This window comes from Protopterus annectens, chromosome 10.part0 (assembly GCF_019279795.1).
Source record: "Protopterus annectens isolate FY-2018-M chromosome 10.part0, PAN1.0, whole genome shotgun sequence".
Taxonomy (NCBI): Eukaryota; Metazoa; Chordata; order Ceratodontiformes; family Protopteridae; genus Protopterus; species Protopterus annectens.
The window spans coordinates 1,246,056,192-1,246,080,477 of record NC_056744.1 but is presented as its reverse complement, the minus strand read 5'-3'; the positions used below and the strand labels follow the sequence as shown (position 1 = coordinate 1,246,080,477).

Below are 24,286 nucleotides of genomic sequence, written 5' to 3'. Positions count from 1 at the left end.
GCAAGGGAGCAGACAGATTCAAAATGCACTGGAGTATACATTAGAATGGCTTCTGGGGATGAAATGAATTAAGTTATTGCCTTTGATGCGCCAGTCAGGAAAGTCTTTCAGAAGGTTAGACATTATTTCTAGTTGGCCCATTTTGGGCTCATTTTAGGCTGTCATGCCAACAGGGAATGTTCACACTGCCAGCTGGTTAGCCCTGTCATGGTTGTTCTTCCATGCACTCACACCTACAGCTGATATGAAGTGTCTAATCCACCTATTGTATCTATGTGGAATGTGGGAGAAAACTGGAGTAACCAGAGAGAACCCACAGGACCACAGGGAAGACATGCAGACTCTGCACAGAAGGCATACCAGCCAAGAATCAAACTGGAGAAACTCCTGCTGTGCATTACAAACTCTACTCAATGTGGCTAATAGGAATGCATGGCGGCTGAATGGAAAGAAAATCAGTAATAACAGTAACGTATGACTTGTTACACTTGAAACAAATGTCTCCTCAAATAATATATTTCCAATGTTGGTCTGATGGCATGTAGAAAAACATTGAGATGGAAGGATCATAAGATTTATCAATGAAATAATGTTGAGCCATGAATGTGGAGCTTCTTGGTCCTGAGGCACTACGGTCTGGAGGACAAGAAGCCCATCAAGTACAGACTGGATGGGTTCAACTGATCAACTGATAGATAAAAGTGTGGACATATTCATTCCTCACACACACACACGCACACACACACACACACACACACACACACACACACACACACACATATATATTTATATATATAATATGCTACTGCAGGATCTCCTATGAGGATAAAACAGGCTCCCCAGGTTACAATGTCATGCAGGGGGAAGTAAAAAATGGTAGAGGAGTAAGGGTAGGGGACATACTCTCAATGCTGCAAAGGTTATTTCTTTAAAAATGGGAAAATACTACAATTCTTGTTGGTGAATGACCAACTCCTCATGAAAGGGATGGGGGTACAGCCACTGATTTCAAACAAAGCAGGAAGGAAAAATGGTAAGAAAACTGATTACTACACATAAGTGACAAGGCAAAGAGATGCCTTCACTTTTGAGGAATGTATTGAGGAGGGTGGAATGGAAATAAAAACTAATAGCTGAATGATAATGAGAAATAAGTAGGTGATGCCCCACTGGCTCAGTGCTTGAAAAAGCACCTGAGATGCTTCTGTTGAGTATGTTACAGTGAGTTGGAAGGCTCTTTGGATCCTTGACCCAAGCATTTCTTGGGTGGGTATAAGGCAGTTCAGTGCTCACACTTAAAAATGACAATGATTGCCATATCAACTAGCAGACTCTAAAGGTAAAATTTATGGGTGATGATAGCCATGGGTGGCTTTGAGTTAGAAGACAGGGATGAGTGGCAACCAGTTCATCAATGACAAGACCCTGAATTAGAAATACATAAAATGAAATCTCAATAAATAGTGATATGGTTTACCTTTGAAAGGTTGAAAATCAACCTACCGAACAGCCCTTTGTGCAAACCGGAATGACGAAAATCGTCATTCCGATCTGCACCAAAGTTTGAAAATTAGCAAATCGAAAACCAGATTCACTGATTTTCAAACTACAATTTCAAATATATAGCATAATGCAGGGGGGGCAAGCCCCCCTGTGCCCCCACATCTCCTACTTTATTTTTCTAACTCTGAGGTCACACTACAGTGGGGAAAAGGTCCACTTCCCGATCCCCACTATAGTGCACTCCGCACCCAAAATGTCGAATCTGCAATGAGCGAATGTCAATGTGCATTCACTCATTGCACATTCGCTGCATTTCTATTCGGGTATCTGTAAACTTGAAAACTTACTTCTGCACAATTGTCTTTCAATAATGTGCATTTCAAGTTTTCAAAGGTAAACCAGTAATACATATATGGACTGATGGCCACCTAAAGGAAATGGAATAAATGTGTATAATGATGCTTGTTGCCTGCCATCATGAAAGAGCAGAAATGGGTGTAAAGTTTTAGATATTTATTACAAATAAGCTCTGATTACATGGCTATACCGGTATGGTTTTCTGGAAAAGAGGCCTAAAGGCAAATATTTTTAACACTGTGAGGTTGATTGCTGATTAGGACATGAAATGTTTCTGCAGGAGAATATATTATTGTAAAGAAGGTTATCAGAGAGAAGAGAAATTACTTGTTCAGTCTAGTAATAAGCTAAATATTTGTTTTTGCAATCACTGAAACATAGAAAGTAGACAAGGCTAGCATGATTCAAGTTCTGCTAAGAAACCTCAGAGAGTGGGCACATACAAGTTGTGTCAGTGTAAATATGCAAGGAATTAGCAGGATGATTTGTTCTTCATATTATGTATATAAAACTGCCTACATGCTTTACTGAAATTGAGTTGTACTAAGACATGAAATAATCCAGTTTATTTTCTGAGATGTGCTTGCCAAACAAATTTTAAATCCCTAAAATTTAACAGTCAAATACACAAACATGAAGGAAGACACAGGTTTACTTTAATAAGATCTGCTATTGGCTCAGTAGCAATAAACCATGGATAAACTTAAATACATCAAGATCAGTGTTGTTTGGTTCCACTTAAAGGTTAAGTGGCAATATGTACTTAATATCTCATATCCACACATGCACTTAGAGGACATGATCCATGTGCACAAATCCATGGTCGCACAGTCATTAGGATAATAACATGCATAGATTAGTATGCAGAGAGTTCACAGACAAGTCAATTGGAAACTCATTAATCTGACTGCTATGGAAGTCAGAAACACCATACAGGTCAGTGTACTAATTTCAAAGTTAGGATATGGTCTGACTATAGCTGGGTTAATCTGTTCATGTAACACAACTATTGTAAAAACCTCCCTCAATGACATTTTTAAGTTATTTCCTGAATCTGGTAAGCAGCATTGTGTCCCAGTGAAAAAGTTAACTGATTTACAATCATAGGCTAAGTTGCTCTATGCTTTCAAACTGTTAAATCAAAAGTACTTAAATAAGCAAAAATCAGACAACTACAAGTGCCAATAAAAGTAAAAGGAAAGAATATGAAGAAAATGATGGAGAATACACAAATATGCTAGCAAATACAGAGAATTCTGGAGGAACCTGATTTTGACTAAGACTTGACACAAAAATGGGATTGTGCAAACACGGCTATACAGAGGTAGTTGAGAAGCATTGGAAAATGGACCACAAAGCATTATCAATAATGCTTGATGAAGTTTGGATCACATGGGATTCCCCAATAACAGTTCAAAAAATAGATGCAAAAAACCAGAAGCAGTAATCCATGAAAAAAAGACAAAAGTAACATTAATCGTTGAATTTGTTGAGTCCCAGGATGTGAAGACTGATTGGTTTAAAATCTATGCTTTCATTTAGAAAGTCCAAGAGTGCCATTTCTTGAAAAATTCCCTTGTCTCTGAAGTTTGGCAAGCCTAGATTTAGTATATATATATATATATATATATATATATATATATATATATATATATATATATATATACACACACACACACACACACACACACACACACACACACACACACACAGAAAAACACATATAGATTGGAGGGGCTGTAGGGAGGATTGCCCCTGCAAAAGAAATTTAAAGGAGAAGGGTCATGTTTGATATTTGCTCTTCTCTTGCATTTTCTGTCTTTTTTTCTTTTGCCTGTCAGTACATGGCATTTGGTGTCCTGACATTTCAACAGGGAGCTGAGAAACACTGAATGTTAAATTGCTAAGATCTGCAAGCAGAAATAACAGCAGTATTGAAGAAAGATACCCCGACAGCTCTGGTAGTAGTAGGAGCACAGGGCTAATAAAAAAGAATTTACTGTCATACTAAAATATGTTACCAATTCATGTAACCCTGTATGAACTGCAGAAGGAAGCAATTCTGTTCACATTGTGGGTGTTGAGAACAGAACTCCTGTCTGACATCAAAGACTGAGGCAATAATGATTTAATGACATTTAATTATGCTCTGATGAGGTATATTCCTGTCAAGGTATGTAAAAAAACCCTAAGCATCTGAAGATATTAAAGCAAGAGTGCCATCTATTAATAATATGTCACTAGGCACTGAGAATGTAACTCTAAGATGATCTAAAGCTGAAAAGCCCTGCATATGGTTAGTGACTTGGGGGAGGGTTGCTGCATGGAATATCTGACCTTAGCATGTCAGTAATGAACAAACCTCTTTTGCATTCAAATCTACTCTATTAGAATAGTTGTTTGCATCTTTAGATGTCAGTTTTACAAAGAAGCTAACTGACTCTACAGTAAACTGTGTTTATAATGTTACGTTTTGGTGTGTAACTGTCTTAATGTTCAGTAGTTGGGTAATACTGTTGAAAAGTTGTAAACGTGTGGCCTATTTAACAAGTTGAATTTTTTCCTCTATCACTTTGTAACTAGTAAAAGTAGTTGATATGACACCTTCTTCTGGCAAACCGCAGACTGAAAACTCCTTGTTTATGTTATTATTAAATGAAAAGCATGTAATACACTATGTGTTCATACCTTAAATAAGACTGCATACATAGGCATATATTTATATATATATATATATATATATATATATATATATACCCACACACACACACACCACACACACACACACACACACACACACACACACACACACACACACAAAACTTGTATAATCTTATGCATTTTGTCTGCTGCAATTTAACACTGCATTTTTATCCAGATTAAGATTAAAAAGGTTCCTATTCCAACCCCCCCCCTTTTGTGGTTAACAAATAAATAAATTAACAAAAACAGCCAACCAAAAAAATAAACAGGCAAATAAATAATAACATTTCACTCTAATTTAGTTGGTAAAACCTATTTAAATATTGTGAGTCAAACTCTGCCATCTAATTTTAGATATGTACCATGCAAAGGCCAGATGGATACTTACTCATGGATTTTTGTCTTCTTATATTCATTAAAAATACATGTAGAACAGTATATGGATTGTGTCATTATTGTTTACCTTGTGTCATCCCATAATTCACAAAGAGTTTATTCAAGTATCTGATATTAAGTGATATGAATAAAACAACACTCACCACATGTCACTTCATGTTTTGTTTAAAAAAATGCAGTGGACTATTTTATCACCCAGTTGTTTAACAAATGTCGAAATACTTTCTGTTGGACTTTACAGCAGATGTTCCAAGCACTGTATAATACTAACCTCACATCTTTTTCTACAATCACTAGATTTATGTAGAAAACACTATCCTGACTTTCTGTAATACTAGTACATTGCATAATTATGCTATATTAACATATTTGAGACTTATTGGGTACATCAGATAAATACATTATTTTTCAAAGTGCCATTTGATTGGATGGTAATAAGGAAAAAAACTGTAGAAGATATCTGTGACTGCTCTGGATTAGTTCTGTGCAGAATGCAGAATGTTTACCTGAACTGGGAGAACATTTAGGCAGCAAGTTTACTTTCAAAATAAAAATTAAAAAACATGCTTTACTACTCTGCTTCAGCATGTGCTCCAGTATTACTCATGACACATACTGTACTAATAACATTCTGTATGTGCTGCAGTATTACTCATTACATATACCGCATTAATGAAGTTCAGCATAAGTGGCAGCATTACTGATTACAAATATTGTACTAATAATATTCTGCATGTGCTCTAGCATTACTCATGACATATACAAGGGTACTAATATTCCCCATCTGCTACTGATAGTATTACTCATAATGCATACCGCATTTCTTACATTCAGCATGTACTTCATTACTACTCATGAAACAAACTGCATTAGTTACAGTCAAGATAAGCTTCAGACAATATTATTCATTGCATTTCTAACATTCAGCATGCACTGCATTACTACTCATGAAACAAACAGCACATTGTGTACTTCATACAGATACTGCAATAATGATGTTTGATATTTGCTGCAGTATTACTCTTGACACAAAGTATCTACTGCAATATTACTCAAGAAACGTACTTCATCAATATTGTTCAGAATGTGATATAGTATTACACATGATGCAGAGTGTTCAGTATGTGCTTTAGTATTAGCCATGAAATAAGCTGCATTGGTGGCGCTTAGCTTGTATTACACTATTACTCATGGCAAATACTGCATTAATGCTGTTCAGCATTATTTTGGTATTACTCAGGGAGCACAATGCATTAATGTTTCTCATGTGCTGCAGTATTACTGGCGACACAAAACATTATTAATACCAATCAGCAAATGCTCCAGTATTACTCATGACACATAGTAAATTAGTAATGTTCAAAATATGCTGCAGTATTATTTTTGGTACATACTGCGTTAGTAATGTTCAGCCTGTGTTGCAGTAGTGCTCAAGACAAATGCACTAAAGCATTCAGCATGTACAATATTACTGATAGCACATACTGCATTAATGACATTCAGAATATGTAGCATTACTCATGGCACATATTGCCTGAATGACAGAATGTGCTACAGTATTGCACATGACACATATTGCATTAAGCAAGTGCTGCAGTGTCACTCATGACACTTGCTGTATTAATGATGTTCACCATATTATGTAGTATTAGTCATGAAGAATATTACATTAATGATATTCAGCATATATTGTGGTATTACTAATCACACATGCTGTACTGCATTAACATTTTTCACAGTGCACAGTTGTCATTGTTATTTGACTGCTCCACAGAAGCAAAATCCCTGGCAGTTCTGATACATTGCTCTTGTGTGCTTTAGTCATTTATTATTTATCTTTATTGTTTAGTTCTCCATATAATGAAGCAGCAGTTTGGGCTTTCTTTGAAATACTTGACCATGGTATCCTTGCAGCTCATAGCAGAGTATGTAAATGTTATTGACATTTTTATTTCATTGTTCTTCTTCATTATTCATATCTGTACAGTGACAATGCCCTGACTTTTGTAAAGCTTATTTCAGCTCTTGAAATTAATCTCACAACTATAAGTCTTGCAGAGTCTCAGCTTTGCTGAAGATTTTACAAATCTATAGAAATAAACAGCAGGAGTATTAATTATTAATTATTGGAAGACATCAATAAAAGCCCACCTGAATGATTTACCGAAAAACTCCTGAGCTGTGCTCTTTCAGTCTTTGCAATCCATGTGCGCTTTTTTCTTCTTAGGTAGTTTATATTGCATTTTAATTATATCAATCAGAAAGCCTAATAAGACATAATCATGTCCTTGTGTAAATCAGTTATCATCCCCCCAACACATACCGTAAAATCTCAGCTGAAATGCAGCTGCAGGCTTTTTACTGCACCAGTAATGTAATCAATAAATCAATACACAATGTAATGCTATTGTTATTTTCTGCAAGAAGGAATGCATTAATGTTTGAATGTGACCTGACTTTAAATATCTCTTCTTTTATTTACAGGAAGGCAGATTCATGTGGACTGACGGAAGTGTGTCAGACTACTTACCTTTTGGAGTGCCTCAGCCAGACAATCTGGGAAATGAAGACTATGTTGGATCATGGTATATACAAAATGGTATGTCTTTCATTATCTGACCGATACACACAGGAAGAAAATGTTTGTTTCATCTTGTTCACTTTTAAAATGGTAATTTAAAATACACCCTTAATATGTTCATAGGTGTTTACTAGGCTAACAACCACAAGAGCCTTTTTAAGCCTAACCATGAATCCCAAATCTCTGACAAGTTCTGATACCCTTGATAAGTGTAAGCAGGAGCTGGGGAGATGAAATATTTACAAGCTATAGCCTGGAGATGAACCATTTACAGATTGCCTGTGTCTATTGGAGACATAGGTAACAAATCATGGATGAATTTCCTGTTGCCCATTTTATTTTATTTATTTATTTAACATTTGTTGACCGGGAATGTCCGACTAGGTTCCACAGATCCTGTTTTCAGCGGAGGCCCGGGGAGAAATGCTCTAGATGCATGTCTTTGGAATCTAAATGTTCAAGTTGCACTTAAATTGGGTTAGGGAGGAACTCTGCTTTACATGGATGGGGAGCCTGTTCTAGAGACAGCGTAACCTCTGGTATACAAACCTGTCTCTCCAGGAGGTCCTGTTTATATCACAGGCAAGGTTCAAGTCCTTAGAATGGGTAGTTCTGGTAATGTTTGTTTTGCAGATATGCAGGAGGTCTGACAATGCCCTGTATGTGAGGCATAGATCTCTACTCATAAGCCTGTAGGAGACAGAATACAGGGATACAGCCTTGAGGCAGTCTGCATAGGACATTTTACTTAAGTCCCTTTTAGTGAGAAGCCTCTGTGGATGTTTCAGTTGTTGGATATGCCTGTTTAGGTACATACCAAAGGGGGCATTGTACTCAATGATAGGTCTGGTGATTGCCAAATACAGTGGAACAATGACTTCCTTGGACTTAGATGCTATTCCTTTGTCTATAAGGTGCACAACATAGAATGATTTCCTCACTACTGTAAGCATGTGATGGTCAAATGCTAGATTAATATCTATGTGTGTCCCTAAGTCCCTGACTACTGGGTCAACTCTAAGGGGTGTGTTGTCAATATGATAGTTACCAGGGGTTGATGACTTCCCAAAGGATACAGTTATGCATTTCTTGCCATTTAGTTTTAGTCCATGTATTGATCACCTCCATGATAATTCTTTCCATGGCTTTACATATGAGACTGGTGAGACTTATGGGTCTGTGGTTTCCAGGGTCTGTAGATGGTCCACCTTTGTGCAGAGGGATGACTATTTGCTCTCCATTCATGAGGCACAAAGCCTGTTTGGAGGCTATAGTTAAATAGCAATTCCAGAGGCCCTGATAGGTCATATTTCATGCTATTTATAAGGCATCCTGGGATATTGACTGGGCTCATTGATGCAGTATTCTTGGCCTTAGAGAGAGCATTAAGAACCTGTTCCCTAGTGACAGCAGGGGCAGTTATAGGTTCATAGGTTCATAGGTTCATAGGTTCATACTAGGCTATCTGTCCTAGGGCATTTATAAGCCTAGCCAGAGTGTGTGTGGCTTTCACCACCCCTTAGGATGAGAATACTATACCCATTAGTTTGCTGTGCCTCTGTCCAGCAGTGATACAGAGATGATTCCCTGGGTAAACCTATGATCTCCCATCCACTCGTCAAGATTTCTCTTGAACAGAGTCAGTGAGGGGCTCTGCCTCACATGGACTGGGATTCTGTTCCATAGTGTAGGGAGTCTCTGGGTGATGAATCTGTCCCTCCAGCACGTCCTATTTATATCCGTGTTGAGGTTTAAGTCTCTTGCTCTCGTGGTTCTGGTGGATTTGGATTTTTTGAGGTGGAGCATGTCCATTAATTCCGGGTTGGACATGGCCTTGTATGTCAGGCACAGATCACCTCTGAGCAGACGGTATGCGACTGAATAGAGTTGGAGTTTCTTCAGTCGGGCATCGTATGACATATGTTTGAGCCCCTTTATCCTTTTGGTGAGGAACTTTAGGGGTCTTTCCAACTGCTGCAGGTGTCGGGTAAGGTACATTCTGAATGGGGCGTTGTACTCAATCATTGGTCTGATAAGTGAAGAGTACAGGGGTACAATGACCTCTCCTGATCTGGATGTGAATCCCTTCATGATCAGGTGGGCAATGTAGAATGTCTTCCTAATCACTTTGGCAATGTGAGTGTCAAAAGAGAGGTTACTGTCAACTTGGGTCCCCAGGTCCCTGATAACTTCTTCCGTGTTTAATGGATTACCACCTATGTGGTAATTAGGGGTTACCTTGTTTTTCCCAAATGGTATGACTATACATTTTTTGGCATTTAGCTTAAGGCCATGGCTCTGGCACCAGTTATCCATTTCTATGAGACCTTTCTGGAGGATGTCTGTGTCTGATGGAGTGTCAATTATGGTGCCCAGTTTGCAGTCATCTGCAAATTTTGTCAGCCACAATCCCCTATGTTTGCCTGCACTTCAGAAAAATAAATGCCGAACAAGAGGGGTCCAGGACTGAGCCCTGTGGGACACCGCCGTGACCGGCTTAGAGTCTGACATGGCACCAGCAACTCTAACCCTGTGTGTTCTGTCCTTGAGCCAGTTTGCAACCCATCTTGTGACATATGGGTTTACATCTAAGCTGGTGAGCTTTTCTATGATGCCCGAGTGGGGTATTGTGTTGAACGCTTTTGCTAGGTCAAGGTAGGCTGTGTGAACTGCCTTACCCTCATCAATGGCCTTAGTGACTGTTTCAAAAGTTGACCAAGTTCAAGAGGCAGGATCTGCCCTTGACAAAGCCAAATTGGGTAGGATCCAGTGTCTGTAGGTCCCCAATGTCTTTATTTATGAGTTCCATTATGATCCTCTCCATAGCTTTGCAGACAAGGCTCGTCAAGCTTATGGGGCGGTAATTTCCAGTGTCCGTAGAAGCACCGCCTTTGTGGAGTGGGACCACAGTTGCCGTCGCCATTCTTTGGGTGCGTATCCTGTAGTAAGGCTAAGATTAAACAGCAGCCTTATGTGTGGGTTTAGTTCCTCATTGAGTTCATGTAGCACACAGCTGGGGACACCGTCCGGTCCCATTGATGCTGTGTTTTTTGCTTTAGAGAGAGCAGCTCTCACCTGGACATCTGAGATGTTTGGGAGGCTAGACTCTGGTGGGATAGATATTTCTCCTTTTGGGGAGGGAGGAGAAATTTGCACTGAACCTGTCTGCCAGTATGTTGGCAATGTCTGTGGGTTCAGTGATTTTTTTATCATTTTGGACTAATTCTGAGCATATCTGGGAGTTTCCACCCAGGTTTCTAGCATAGCTAAAGAAGGCTTTATGATTGTCTTTTGTGTCATTAGCGATTTTTCTCTCAAAGTTGGCCTTGGATGATTTTATGAGTGATCGTAGTTTTGCTAGTATTGATCAGAGATGCCTTCCCATTTAGGGATTTTGCTCTGTCATGTAGTAGCTTTCTCCTCTTGTTGTAGAGTTTGTTTATGGCTGGAGTCCACCAGACCGGGCGCCTGCCTTTGGTGGAAAGGGTCTTGATTTTATTAGGGATTGCTTGATCCATACATTCCTGGAGGTGCTCGTAGAAGGCATTTGTAAGGGTTTCAGCAGCGTGGGTTGTGGTTTCCACTGGCTCGGGGGCCTTGAAGGATACCACTCCAGTCTTAAGAAGTGTGAAGTTTGCTTTTTGAGAAGTTCTTCACTGTGGTCTTTTGCTGGGGTGGGGGCGGGATGTGGATCTCCAGTGAGATTAATTTATGGTCTGATCTCACCAATGAGGGATATACTTCGGTGTGGAGCATTTTGTCCCCATGTTTGTAATGATCAGGTCTAGTATATTTTCTCCTCTTGTGGGAATGGTGACTAGTTGTTCCACAGCATTTGAGTTTATGAACTCAAGGAACCTTTGGGCTAGGGTGTTGGGGCTTGAGTAATGTTCCCAGTCTATGTTTGGGTAGTTGAAGTCACCCAATATGATGGTGTTTGGAGAGACATTCATACTCTCCAGTGTCTTCAGGAAGGCTGTGTGGGTTTCCTGAGTTTGAGAAGGTGGTCTGTAGCATGTTACAAACTGTAGGGCAGTTTTACCTATGGTTAATTGCACCTGGATGGTCTCCGATGCTTCGTGCGTTGCCACTAACCTGGAGGTGTGGGTATCCTTTATGAATATGGATACTCCCCCTCCTTTTGTGGTTTGGTCTGGATTTTGGGGCTGGAACACATGATATGAGGTATAACCTGATAGTGCTGGGGTGCTCTCAGGAGCCTTGAACCAGGTTTCAGTCACAGCACAGACATCGATGTTCTCCATACTGAGGAGGGCTTCGAGGGCGTGCATCTTGTATTCCCTGAGGGAAGGTTGAGGGGAAGACAGGGGCAAAGTTGGAGCTAAATTTACTAGCCAGTAGGCTTGCTATATCTTCTGACTCAGTATAGGTGTCTCCATTTGCAATGAGCTCTGCACACAATTCTATATTGCCTTTGAGGTTGCAGACATTGCTAAAGAATGCCTTGTGGTTGTCCTTGGCCTGTGAGGCCAAATTCACCACAAATGTGCCTTTGGTGGCTTTATTTGTTTGCTGAGGTATTTGTTTAGTTTGATAAGAATGGTTTTATCCTCCTGGTTGCTGCACCTCCTAAGTTTTACAAAAATGTTCTTCCTTCTGTTATACAGCCTACTGATTTTGTGATTCCACCAGGGTGGCTTGTTTTTTGAGTTAGTTCTGTACTTCTTCCTGGTGAGTACAGCTGCCTCTATGCAGCTATTGACATGCTTGTACAGGGTTTCTGTGAACAGTTCTGCAGAGGCAGCAGTGCCCTTAGGGTTTATTGGGGCTTGAAATTCTTCCAGGTTATCACTTAATAGCAGGAGGTTAGCCTTAGAGTAGTTCATGAATATTCCAGGTTTAGCTGGGGGTCCAGGTTTTATTTTTATTTCAAAGGAGACTACTTTGTGGTCGGACCTTGCCAGACAAGACATTACAGTAGGGGGTATGCAGCACTCTACCATTTTAGTGAGGATCAGATCCAGTATGGCTCACTCCTGGCTGGTATATTGACTATCTGCTTCAGGGAGTTTGTGTTTACAAAATCCAGGAATCTCTGTGCCTGAACATTTGGTGTCATGTAGGATTCCCAGTTAATAGTGGGGTAATTAAAGTCACCCATGAATATGGTATTGGATTGGATGGTTATTGTTTCTAATAAGTTTAAATACATGGTATGGGTTTTCAGGGCCATAGAGTGGGACCTATAGCTGGCAAGGAAGTGATATTGGATTTTGCTTATACTGATTTGAACATGCAACACCTCAAGTGCATTGTCCTGTTTGACCAGCCTTGAGGTAAATTTATTTTTGATGTAAATAGAGACACCTCCACCTTTAGTCCCTGTCTGTGAAGTAGCTGGTCTAAATGTGTGGAAGGTGTTACAACCTTGCACTGTCGGTGTGCTGTCCGCAGCTTTAAACCATGTCTCAGTGACTGCACAGACAGCATTCTCTAGGGTGAGGAGAGCTTCTAGGGAGTGGAGCTTTTTGTTTAGACTCCTAGCATTGAGCAGTAATACCTATAGAGTTTCTTGCTTTTGATTTGCTATCTCTGAAGTACTTTCAGTTTCGCATTGCCTAAAAAAGGCACTATGGAGGAAGACAGTGTTTTAGCTAATATTTCAAAGCCTAGAGGGAAAAGGTGCAGACCATCCCTGAAAAAGCAGCATGGCCTGTTGACCATCTCCTTCCACACTGACAAATATTTTACCCCCTTAGAATGACTCCAGAAACTAAGCTAATTATTAAAGTCAATCATATTTTGTTTGTATTGTGGCATCATCCTTGGACAAGGTAAAATACTGTTCAATGTTAGGTTCGTACGAGCCTGAGACACATATTCCAAGAACTCTGTGATATCTCTCTTCATATAGTCTAGAGAGGTATGTCTCAGGCCATTTACTCCCACATGGACTATGACTGAGTCATACTAGTACTTGTGGTCCAATGACCAGAGTGCATGCATAATGTGGTGGATCCTAGCCCCTGATAAGCAACTGACCATAACTTTCTCCTTACTCAGCCTGGTGAGAGGGACATCAACGTGTCGCATGATGGAGTCTCCAGTGACCAGAATGTTGGATTGTGTGGTGGCTTGCCTTATGGGTTTAGAGGTAGAGGCACCATGAGATGTGGCTCTATGTGTTGATGTGGGTATTATTTCGAAAGAGTACATTTGGGGCTGCTAAGGGTATTTGTTATGTGTATTTCATCTAGGAGGTCTTTCTGATTTAGGAAGGTTATATTTAAGTGCCTCAGCATATGTGGATCTATATGTCTGATTTGAATTGTGTGAGATGGGTGCAGCGTGTGTACTACTGATAACTTTATTGACATTACGAGTACTTTTATGTGAGAGCTTTGTCTCCAGTAATATTGTGTAAATACATCTCTCACATACCATATCAGTTTGTTTGAGAATTAACTGGTTGTTAGTAAATATGAGGTAATTTCTACATTGCCTCAGGATGCCCATATCCAAAAAACTGGTAACTGAGATAGTGGGAAAGTTCATATCCATAGGTAGGTTAATAGGTTCATAGGTAGGTATTAGGCTATCGGCCCAAGGGCCTAAGTAAGCCTAGCCAACAAGGTTCCCTGGCTTATGCCACCCAAGAAAGTTATTTTCTTCTGCCCCTGTCGAGCAGAGCCACAGAAGTAATCCCCGGGGTGTATTTCCTATTTCCCATCCACTTATCAAGATTTTTCTTGAAGAGTGCTAATGAGGAACTTTGCTTGAGATATATGGGTGGCTTGTTCCAGAGTATGGGAAGTCTCTGGGACAGTAATATATCCCTCCAGCATGTCCTGTTTATTGTGGTGACAATGTTAAGGTCCCTAGTGCATGTAGTTCAGAAGGATTGGGATATCTTTAGGTGTAGCATGTCCAACAGCTCTGGGTTTGACATGGCTTTATATATTAGGCAGAGATCACCTCGGAGTAGGCGATATGCTATGGAGTAAAGCTGGAGTTCTTTGAGATGGTCAGTGAAAGGCATCTGTTTGAGGTCAGTAATCCTCTTTGTGAGGTACTTCTGTGGCCTTTCCAGCTGCTGCAGATGTCTTGTGGGGTACATTCCAAAAGGGGCATTGTACTCTGTAATGGGTCTAATGAGTGCCTAGTAGAGGGGAACAATGACCTCTTTTTTCCTACATGAGAACCTTTTTGTGATGAGGTATGCCACATAGAAGGATTTCCTGACTACTGTGGTGATGTGATTATCAAAGGAGAAACTACTGTCCACCTAGGTCCCCAGGTCTCTTATCACACATTCAGCGTTAAGTAGTCTGCTGCCTATGTGGTAGTTCATGGGTACAAAGTTTTTACCAAAGGGAATGACAATGCACTTTTTGGCATTGAGCTTGAGACCATGGCTCTGACACCAGGCATCTGTCTCAGTGAGGCTCTTCTGTAGGATTTCCACATCATTTGGTGACTCAACTATGGCTCCTAGTTTATAGTCATCTGTGAACTTCGTTAGCCAAAGGCTTTCTGTGTTAGCTGTACTTCAGAGAAGTAGATACCAAACAGGAGAGGTCCCAGGACTGAACCCTGTGATACTCCACTTGTCACTGGTTTGAAATCAGATTTGGAGTCTGCAACTTTTACAGTGTGGGTTCTGTCATTGAGCCAATTGGCAACCCATCTTGTGACATAGGGATTTATACCTAGTTTAGTGAGTTTAGCTATAATTCCAAAATGGGAGATGGTGTTGAAAGCCTTGGCGAGGTCAAGATAGGCTGTGTGAACCACCTTACCCTCATTTTCAGCTTTGGTGACTACCTCAAAGAAGTTGATCAGGTTCAGGAGGCATGATCTGCCTTTCAGAAACCCGAACTGGGTGAGGTCCAGAGTTCAGAGGTTACCAATGTCTTTGTTTATGAGTTCCATGATGATACATTCCATGGCCTTACAGACAAGGCTCATCAGGCTGATAGGGCTATAGTTTGCAGGATCAGTGATGGCTCCCCCTTTGTGGAGTGGGATAACTGTTGCTGTGCACCATTCAGTGTTCACAAAGCCTGATGTGAGACTATGATTGAACATGGTGCTTAGGTGGGGAGCCAACTCATTCTGAAGTTTCTGTAAAACGCAGCCAGGGATGTTATCCGGTCCCATGGATGCTATGTTTTTGGCTTTAAAGAGTGCAGCTTTTACCTGCGTAGTTGTGATTTCAGGGACTCTGCATTCTTTCTGTATAGATATGGGCCCTTTAGGGGGTGGGGGGGTAAATTTAGCACTAAGCCTATCTGCCAGGATGTTGGCAATATCAGTTGGTTCTGTAATTTTCATGCCATTGTGCTATAACTTAGAGCAGATCTGGGTGTTGCCATTGAAATTCTTGACATAGCAATAGAATGCTTTGTGGTTGTCCTTAGAATCAGTGGTGATTTTGTTTTCATAGCTAGCTTTGGAGGATCTTATAAGGGATCTCAGCTTTTTACTGAGACTGACCAGCGAACTCCTCCACTCATGGGATTTTACTCTCTTTTGCAACAGTTTCTTCCTTCTGTTGTAGAGTTTGTTTATGGCAGGGGATCACCAGATTGGCTTCCTTTTTTGCAGGATAGTGTCTTGGTTCTGTTTGGGATAGCATGATTCATGCACTTGTGTAAGTGCTTATAGAGTGAATCTGTGCAGGATTCAATAGTCATAACTGTATTGTCTGTCTGCATGGGTGTCATGAAGTTCACCACTTCTGTCTTAAGAAGCATGAAATTGGCTTTGGAGAAATTGTTTACCATGATTGCCTTAATCCATGGCAATAGACCCTTTTTTATTGATTTGATAGCTAGAGTGAGAATATAAAGCAATGTCAGAAGTATTCGGTTTGCAACTCTGGGGACTGTGTACAACTAGGTATTGGAGAAATTTCACTCATGCTTTTACAGGCAAAATGTCACTCAAGGTGTCTGAATCTGTACAGGGCACTGCCAAACACTTGAGGGGAAACTAATACAGAGACCCTGACATTTTAAGGATGAAGCATTTAGGCAGATATTCTGAAGTTAGAAAATAATCAAGCGTTACTTACTGAAAACAAAGAATTAGCATGTCAAGAATGATGAAAAGAGAGGAGTCACATTAATGGCTACTGCTTGGCTACTACTAGTGCTGGTCTCACCACAGCTTCACTCTGCTGGGATACAATACTCCTTTGCTTCTTCTCTCACCAGAGGCAAAATGTTAACACCAATCCTAAGATGAAAAGCAGGCCACAGCCTACTTGGCGAGCTACAGTATTGTCCCAGATGATACAAGGGTCTAGTATCAGGAATGTTAAGCGCAGACACTCTCGGTCCAACCAGAAACACTCAGGAATCAATGCACTCTGTTGCTTCTCTCACCAGGAGCAGAATATAAGTACAAAATCCAAGTTGTCACATTTGAAGCAGTTATTAGGCTTTCTGGTGATCAGCAGTCTCCAGAAAAAAACTGTCCCTGTGCTCCTTCTCTCATCAGGAGTAAACAGAAGCACTAATTCCAAGATGACTACTGAGAGGCAGAATGTGGGTTGTCCAATAACTGGTGGTCTTGCAATAGATATTTAAAGGTAAGATGAAAGAATGGGTTAATATTATAAGCACTGCAGTGTGCACTAAGCAGTTAGATATAAAAAAGTGGGTAACTAAAGTTTCAGCTGAGTGGAAAGCCACTAATTTAAAAGAGCAAGATAGATTGAAAGGGGGTGGTTACTTTTGTTTTCTGGCTGTATGGAATACAGTGGTATGGCCGATAAATTTTAATATTTGAAGGGGAGTGATTTCACAAAATGATAATTTTGTGCTTGCTCACAACAGCCAGTGAAAGGAGGTATGTGGTCAAATTAACATAAGGGGCAGGCAACTAGAACAATAGTTGTGTTTAAGAACACATCAGCAGCAGGTTGGGAGGGTGGGAAAAATTCTGTGTGATTCATAACAGACACAGCTGCGGTCTCTGTCCGAGTTTTAATATGCAATTCAAGCAGAATACAAGTAAAACACGGTGTAAAGAAAACAAATCACAGTATACAAATTAGAAGAAGGCAAAAAGTAATACAAAAACAAGAAATTAAAAGCAAACTAACCTTTCCCTCACAGCAAGTTGTGGCCGAGTACTTTGAAATTATGATTTCACTTTACTAACGTATTCAAAACTGAGTAAATTTGAGGAAACAAAAAAAAATAATTCCTTCTGAATATCTATTAACCTTCTGGCAGAAAAATTGAAGAATTTGCTACCTTACTTCACAAAATATAAAATTATCTAATAGTATGGTTGCTATATCTATTGACCCAGCTTGAAGTAATTCCTGCAAATAATTCAAGTATTAGTATTACAAGTTAAATCTGCAAATACCCAATAGCTTGAGAATAGACTAAACATAATGAAAGTCAATTTAAAAGAATCACTTTTGGATGTGAGTTTACAGTCACAGGAATTAGAAAACTGAAAAAAAGAGAAGAAGAAAAAAACCCTCAAACAACATTTATTTAAATCCCAAAACCATACTACAATTCCATTCTTTTTTTGTTTGGAGGGAGGTTATTCAAACAAACCTGGGGATTCAGAAACATTGTGTCTATTACTGTGGCTAGCTCAGCTCTGTTCACTGTGTATGTGTAATAAATTCCCATGATCATCAACAATGTATGTAGCAAGGAAAGTTTGCACAATTTTCAAAACAAGAAAGATCTTCATTGCAGCTGCAATAGGGATTTTTCCAGAAGATTGTGTAGGACCACAATGAGGTCACAGGGAAGTGACAGCAGCAGTAGTGCTCATCTGCTGAACATGTGCCCTGAGGGCACTTGATGTAATCGTACATACAAAGTTGTTGCAAGAGAAAGAAGTATTGTGGCCACCTTATATGCTCATGATACGTGTGTGTTGCTCTGTTATTGCAAGACAAGCATACATATATGGCAACAGAATACTTTGGAAGGTAGCAAGGAAGTATGATCAAGTCAGGAGGTTAGAGGAGGTAGTAGGCCCAAAGAAACAAACATATAACAGAAACAAGACTGCAAAGGAGGTGATGACACAATCAGGGATGCGGAAGACAATTGAGAATGGGTATGAAACATACAGACAGCACTCTCAAGTTTTTTTAATTTATTTTATTTATTCACATTTGTTAACTGGGTTGGTCCAGCTGGATTTGTGGACTGTTTTCAGTGGAGACCCGAGGAGAAAAGCTCCAGTTACATACAATTTATAGTAAAAAGTAATTTGCATTCAAAGACAATACAGAATCTTGAAATTCAAAAGGTCATAAAATAAAATATAAAGTGAAAAGCAAGCACATAGCAATATACAAGTAGCAATTTTACAAAGATAAATATAGATCTACATATTGTATTACATCTTCAGTTTAGTTGAGTGGGTTTAGTAGGTAGCCACCTAGAAGGTAACTAGGTGAAATAGGAGAGATTATTCTAGATACATATGCAGGGGTAGAGGGGGACTAGATTGTGTGATGGCAGGGGCAGCTCTTGTATTAAGTAGATGAAGTTTAAGTTCTTATTTAAGGTGTGATGGTTGGGTAATGGAATGTATGTCTGAGAGACGTTTGTTCCAAGCTTGGGCTACAGAGCATTTGTATAGACGTTTTTCCACAGTTTTTTTGGGTCGGTAGATATTCAGGAGTTGCTAATTTGAGGTGCAGAGTGTCCGAGGTGGGGTATAGGTGCAGACCATGGATGAGAGAGCTGGACAGGAAGATGGTTTGTATAGAATAGAGTGAATTATTTGAAATTATGATAGAAGGAGTTGATGGGGAAGTTTGAGCCATTGGAGAGAGTTTAGGGCAAGGCAGTGGTAGGAGTAGCTTGGAGAGTTTATAATGAATGTAGCTACTTTATGGTATATTTGTTGAAGTTTGTTCAAGGTTGTGGCCTGAATGTTGGTTAGAAGTGGGTCAGCATATAGAAGGGAGGTGAGGAGGAGGGTATGTGCCAGAATGAGTCTTGTATTAGAAGTTAGAAATTTGTTGTTGCGATATAGTAAACCTAGTTTCTGCTATGTGTTCTTTTTTATACATTGGAGTATGTGCAGGTTGAATTTGAGTTTGTCATCAATGATGACACCTAGGAGCTTTGTTTGTGGTTCAGGTGTTATGATTGTGTTGTTGGAGGAAGTAATAGCAAAGGTGGATTTATGCTGAGAAATAGAGAGGGGGAAAAATAGTAAGAGTTTGGTCTTTTTAGGGTTTAGGATGAGAAGATTGTCAGACAGCCACTTTTCAGTGGATAGAAAAGTGGGTTGGGTTAGGGTATGGAGTTCAGAGATATTGCTGGAGATGGAGAAGAGAGTGGAGTCGTCGGCGTATTGGATGAGGGAGGATTGTTTACAAGATGTATGAAGTTCATTAGTGAAGATGTTAAACAGCAAGGGACCCAAGATGGAGTCATATGGTACTCCAGTTGGGAATAGAATAAAGGGAGAGTAGGATGGGAGCCATCTGACAGATTGCTGTCTGGAAGAGAGGTAGCTAAAGAACCAGGCAAAGGAGGTGGAAGATAGGTTGAAGTTAACAAGTTTAGATAGCAGTATGGAGTGGGAGACCGTGTCAAAAGCTTTGGAAAGGTCAAGGAAGAGACAGGATATGAGTTGATTGTTATCTTGGGCCTCAGCAATAGTATGAGTGAAAGATAAGAGGGCAGTAGTTGTGCTATGGTTAGGTCAGAAACCATGCTGAGTGGACGTCAGAAGGTTACGCTGGAGGAGGTAATTGAGAAGCTGTGAGTGAATGCATTTTTTGAGTATCTTAGTGAGGGAGGATAGGATGGCTATGGTATGGTAATTGGAAGGGTCAGTTGAGTTTCCTCCTTTAGGCAGGGGAATAGTGAAGAAGGATTTCCATATGATAGGAACTATAGCTTCTTGAATTAATCTATTAATACGAATAGATACAGGATAGGCTATAGATTCTGCAGCTAGTTTGAGGAAGGTAGGAGGGAGTTTATCAGTGGAGGGAGAGCAGGGTTTCAGCTTCAGAAGAAGTGATTTAATGTAGGAGGTAGGAACAGGTAGAAAGGAGAAAAGATTTGTATTGAGTGGGATGGGAGGGGTTGAGAGAGTAGTTGTGTTACAGTTGGATGGTGTGAGTTTTTCAATTGTGTCGATAAAGTGTTTATTGAGGAGGGTTGCGGTTTCCCAAGGAGATTTATTTGGGTACGGTGAGGGAGTGGAAGGGTGACCTGGAGAAAGAATTTTGTTAAGAGTAGACCAGAACTTATGAGGGTTGGATTTGTTATTGAGTTGAGCAAAATTATAGTACTGCTTTATGTCTTTGTTAATTGTTTCTTAACAAGTTTCTATAGTTCTCTATTATTTTGTAGAATGGGAAGTTCTTTTGTTTTAACCCAGGCCTTCCAAGTACTATCTCTTTTTTGCATAATGGATCTAGAGTCCTTAGAGAGCCAGGGAGCATAATTTGATTTAATTCTAACTTTCCTGGATGGGACAAGAGAGTTGAAGGTATCCAGGAAGATGCTGTTAAATTTATAGACTGCATCATCAAGAGGGATTTGTTTAAGGATGGACCAATCAAAACTAGATAGTATGGAGTTGAATGGGGGGGCTATTAAAGTTAGAGAGTTTGTGACAGTCCCTGTAAAGGTGGGGTTTGGGTGGTTGAGAGGAGTGTCTTAGAACAGAGATGGGGAGATGATCACTTAAGGAGTCTGGTAGAGTATTGGGGCTATGGTAGTGGTAGGGGTAGTTAGTGACAATCCAGGCAATAGTGGAGCTGGATGATGAGTTTTTATGGAGGCAAGTGGGGATATTATTAGTTGATGAAAACCTTGTAGAGCCATACTCAGTTACGGAGAGTCAGTTGTAAGTTTGGACCAGTCTATATTGACGTCTTTGAGGATGAGGGTTTCATAGTGTATGTTGTGGGAAAAGCAGGATTGGGTATTTTCTAGGGTGGGTATTTTATTTCAGGGGGGTTATAGATGGAAGCAATAGCAAATTTTTTGTGTGGGTTTAGGTGGCAATTTAGGAGGATGAGTTCACCAGGGTGGAAGTCAGGAATAGGGATGGTGATGGGTGAGAGGTTTAGGCCATTGGAGTAGAGGATGGCTAGACCAACACTTTTTTGGGAATCTGTCAGAGTGGTAGATATTATAGCCAGGAGGGAGTATTTCATTGTTAGTGATGTGTGGCTTGAGCCATGTTTCAGATAAGGACAGAATTTGAGGGGAAGTATGGGCTATCCAGGAGTGCAGTCCAGTGATTTTGTTGGGTAGGCTTTGAATATTTAGTGAGAGGATGGTTAACTGTTTGTATAAAAAATGTGTTTTGACTATGAGGATGAGTATGCTGGGAAGTGTGAGGAGAAGGGAGGTGAAGGGAGGCATGTGGATGTATCTGACTGTGGGGACAGGAAAGGGAGCCTGGGTTGGAGTGGATGTCTCTGGAGTAGAGTAGGCTACTAGTAACAAGAGTGAGTGGAGTAAAATGTAAATCCTGGTTGTTGAATTTAGATTTGGATTTACAGGAAGGAGGGTGCTTTTGAAATATAGTTAATTTATGAAGACAGGTGGTAGAGAAGTTGAAGAGAGATGGGGAGATAATAAAGGAGAAAGTTGTTGGGAGAGTTTCATAGGTGCAGGAGGTGGGGGAAGGTATATGTGGTTGGGAAAGATAGGAGTGATAAGAAGTTAGGGCAAAGAGAAATAGGAGAAGTGTAGAGGTGAAAAGAAGAAGTTGCATATTAGAGTGTGTCAGAGAAGTTGTGAAGTGGGTGTAGTAGTTAAAGGTAGAAAGTGATATAGCTAAAGTATGGCTACTGGAAGGGTGGTATAGGTTCCTGGCAGGAAGTTGGATGTGGAAGGGTGGAATAGGTTCCTGGCAGGAAGTTGGATGTGAATGGATGAATCAGACAGGAAGGGGAGGGATAGGATACTATAAATTAAATTGAAGTAGGGGTAGGTGGGAATGGGGGTATGGCAGGGGAGCGAAGTGAGCCCAAGCAGAGCAGGGCTACACCCATGGAGAAAATCCTGTGGGTGTATAAAGATAAAAAGGTAAAAAAGAACATGATGGGTTTGATACAGAAAAGTAATGACATCAGCAGAGTCAGATCATTGTACCTATGTAAGATGCCATGAAATAAGCACATTGAGGATACTTTTACCCTTTACCATATCCACTTCCACTGTACAATGTACTCCATTAACAGTCTGAGTTACTAAAGCAGCCATATTAAAGGTGTTGGCAAAGCACACAGCAGGTGATTTTTACAGACTTGCACAGTGAAAGAATAAAAGACATAAGTCTGTCAACCCTGAGGAGACTTGACTCCTCAACCTTGTTCACTTACACTGTGTAAATCACTCAATTTACAGGCTCAGAAATGGAAGTAGTCACCATAAAGCTGTGATTGTTAAACACCTACAGAAAGAAAGACACAGAAAGCATTGTATCCTGATGGAAATACACCCTTCCTTTCCCTGCCCACTACTATTGCCTCATCTCCAACTAAGACAGCCACTTTAGCTTACCCCATCCACTATACTACCCCATAGTCTTTTTCACACATATGCCTCTGCCAAATTTCTAAATTTGCCTGTCCACTAACTGCTTCACACACTCTATCCCCCGATTCAACCTTTCCTATTTTCCCCTGCTAATATTCCCCTATCACCTACTCTGTTACTTCTTCCCCTCTACATACCTACCTGGACAACTCCTCCACTATCCTACACTACCTCACCACTATGGAATATAATCATTAAGCTGATTACCTGTGTATACTCTACACAATACTGTTAAAACCAAATCTCACTTTGCCTTAAACTGACCTATGCCACTCTCATTCCTGATATGTTAGCTTCAACCAAAACATGTATAATATGTTACTTCTATGTTAAAGACTGTTACTTTCTATGACTTTAACACCTCTGTATTCATTGTAATGATTGTCTGAATGTAACTGTGAGTTTCTTGTTCTGTAATGATTGTATGAATTTTACTGTGGAGCTTTTCCTCCCAGGCCTCTGCTAAAAATGGGCATGCATCCAGTCGGATATTCCTGGTCAACAAATGTAAAATAAATAAATAAATGAATAAAATAAATAAACTGAACCCTCAAATCTCTCCACTTACACTGTGCAAAGAACTCCATTTATATGCTGAGCTGTGGCTGTATTGTACCAGACTTGCCAGTAAAGCTCATATCAGGTGATCATTACACATTTGCATAATGAAAGGCACAAAATCACACTGACAGGCCATGAACCTGCCTTTTACACATATACATTACAGCACTCTCCATTAACAGTTTGAGTTATGAAAGCAGTTACACTAAAGGCATCAACTTTATCCTATGGTGTATATGCAGATTGACACATATCAGTGCCGAGCTCAATTGCATGCCTGAAAGCAGCTGAGGCCAATATAGATAGTAGATGATAATAGTTGTACTTGCTGCTATACAATGCAGTGTTATTCCTCATCAGTTGTACATGCATGCTGACTGTGCTCTTTTTGACACAATATGTACAGTGCTATCACAATAACAGGTCATTTGTAAGGCCTACAAGGACATGTGTAAGGTATGATTATCAATTTTTGGACCAGATCAAAGTCTGGAAATGGGAGTACAGGAAATAAATGAAAAGGAGACGTAAGAAGAGAGTAGAACAGTAGGTGAGTAACAAAGGAATGGGCAGGATAGAGTTGGGGAAGGTGGGCTAATGTTTTGGGCAGGGGCAGCCCTTTTTTCATACATAATGAGAAGAAAAGTTGAGG

General features: G+C 40.1%; 1 protein-coding gene across 1 annotated transcript in view; it reads left to right on the top strand.

Moving 5' to 3' along the window:
• Positions 1-24,286, top strand: part of LOC122813570 (C-type lectin-like) — a 371,834-nt gene that overhangs the window by 207,327 nt on the left and 140,221 nt on the right. The window contains exon 5 of the mRNA XM_044085966.1: positions 7,444-7,558. Within this exon, the coding sequence (XP_043941901.1) occupies positions 7,444-7,558 (115 nt within the window). The remainder of the gene's footprint in view (positions 1-7,443; positions 7,559-24,286) is intronic.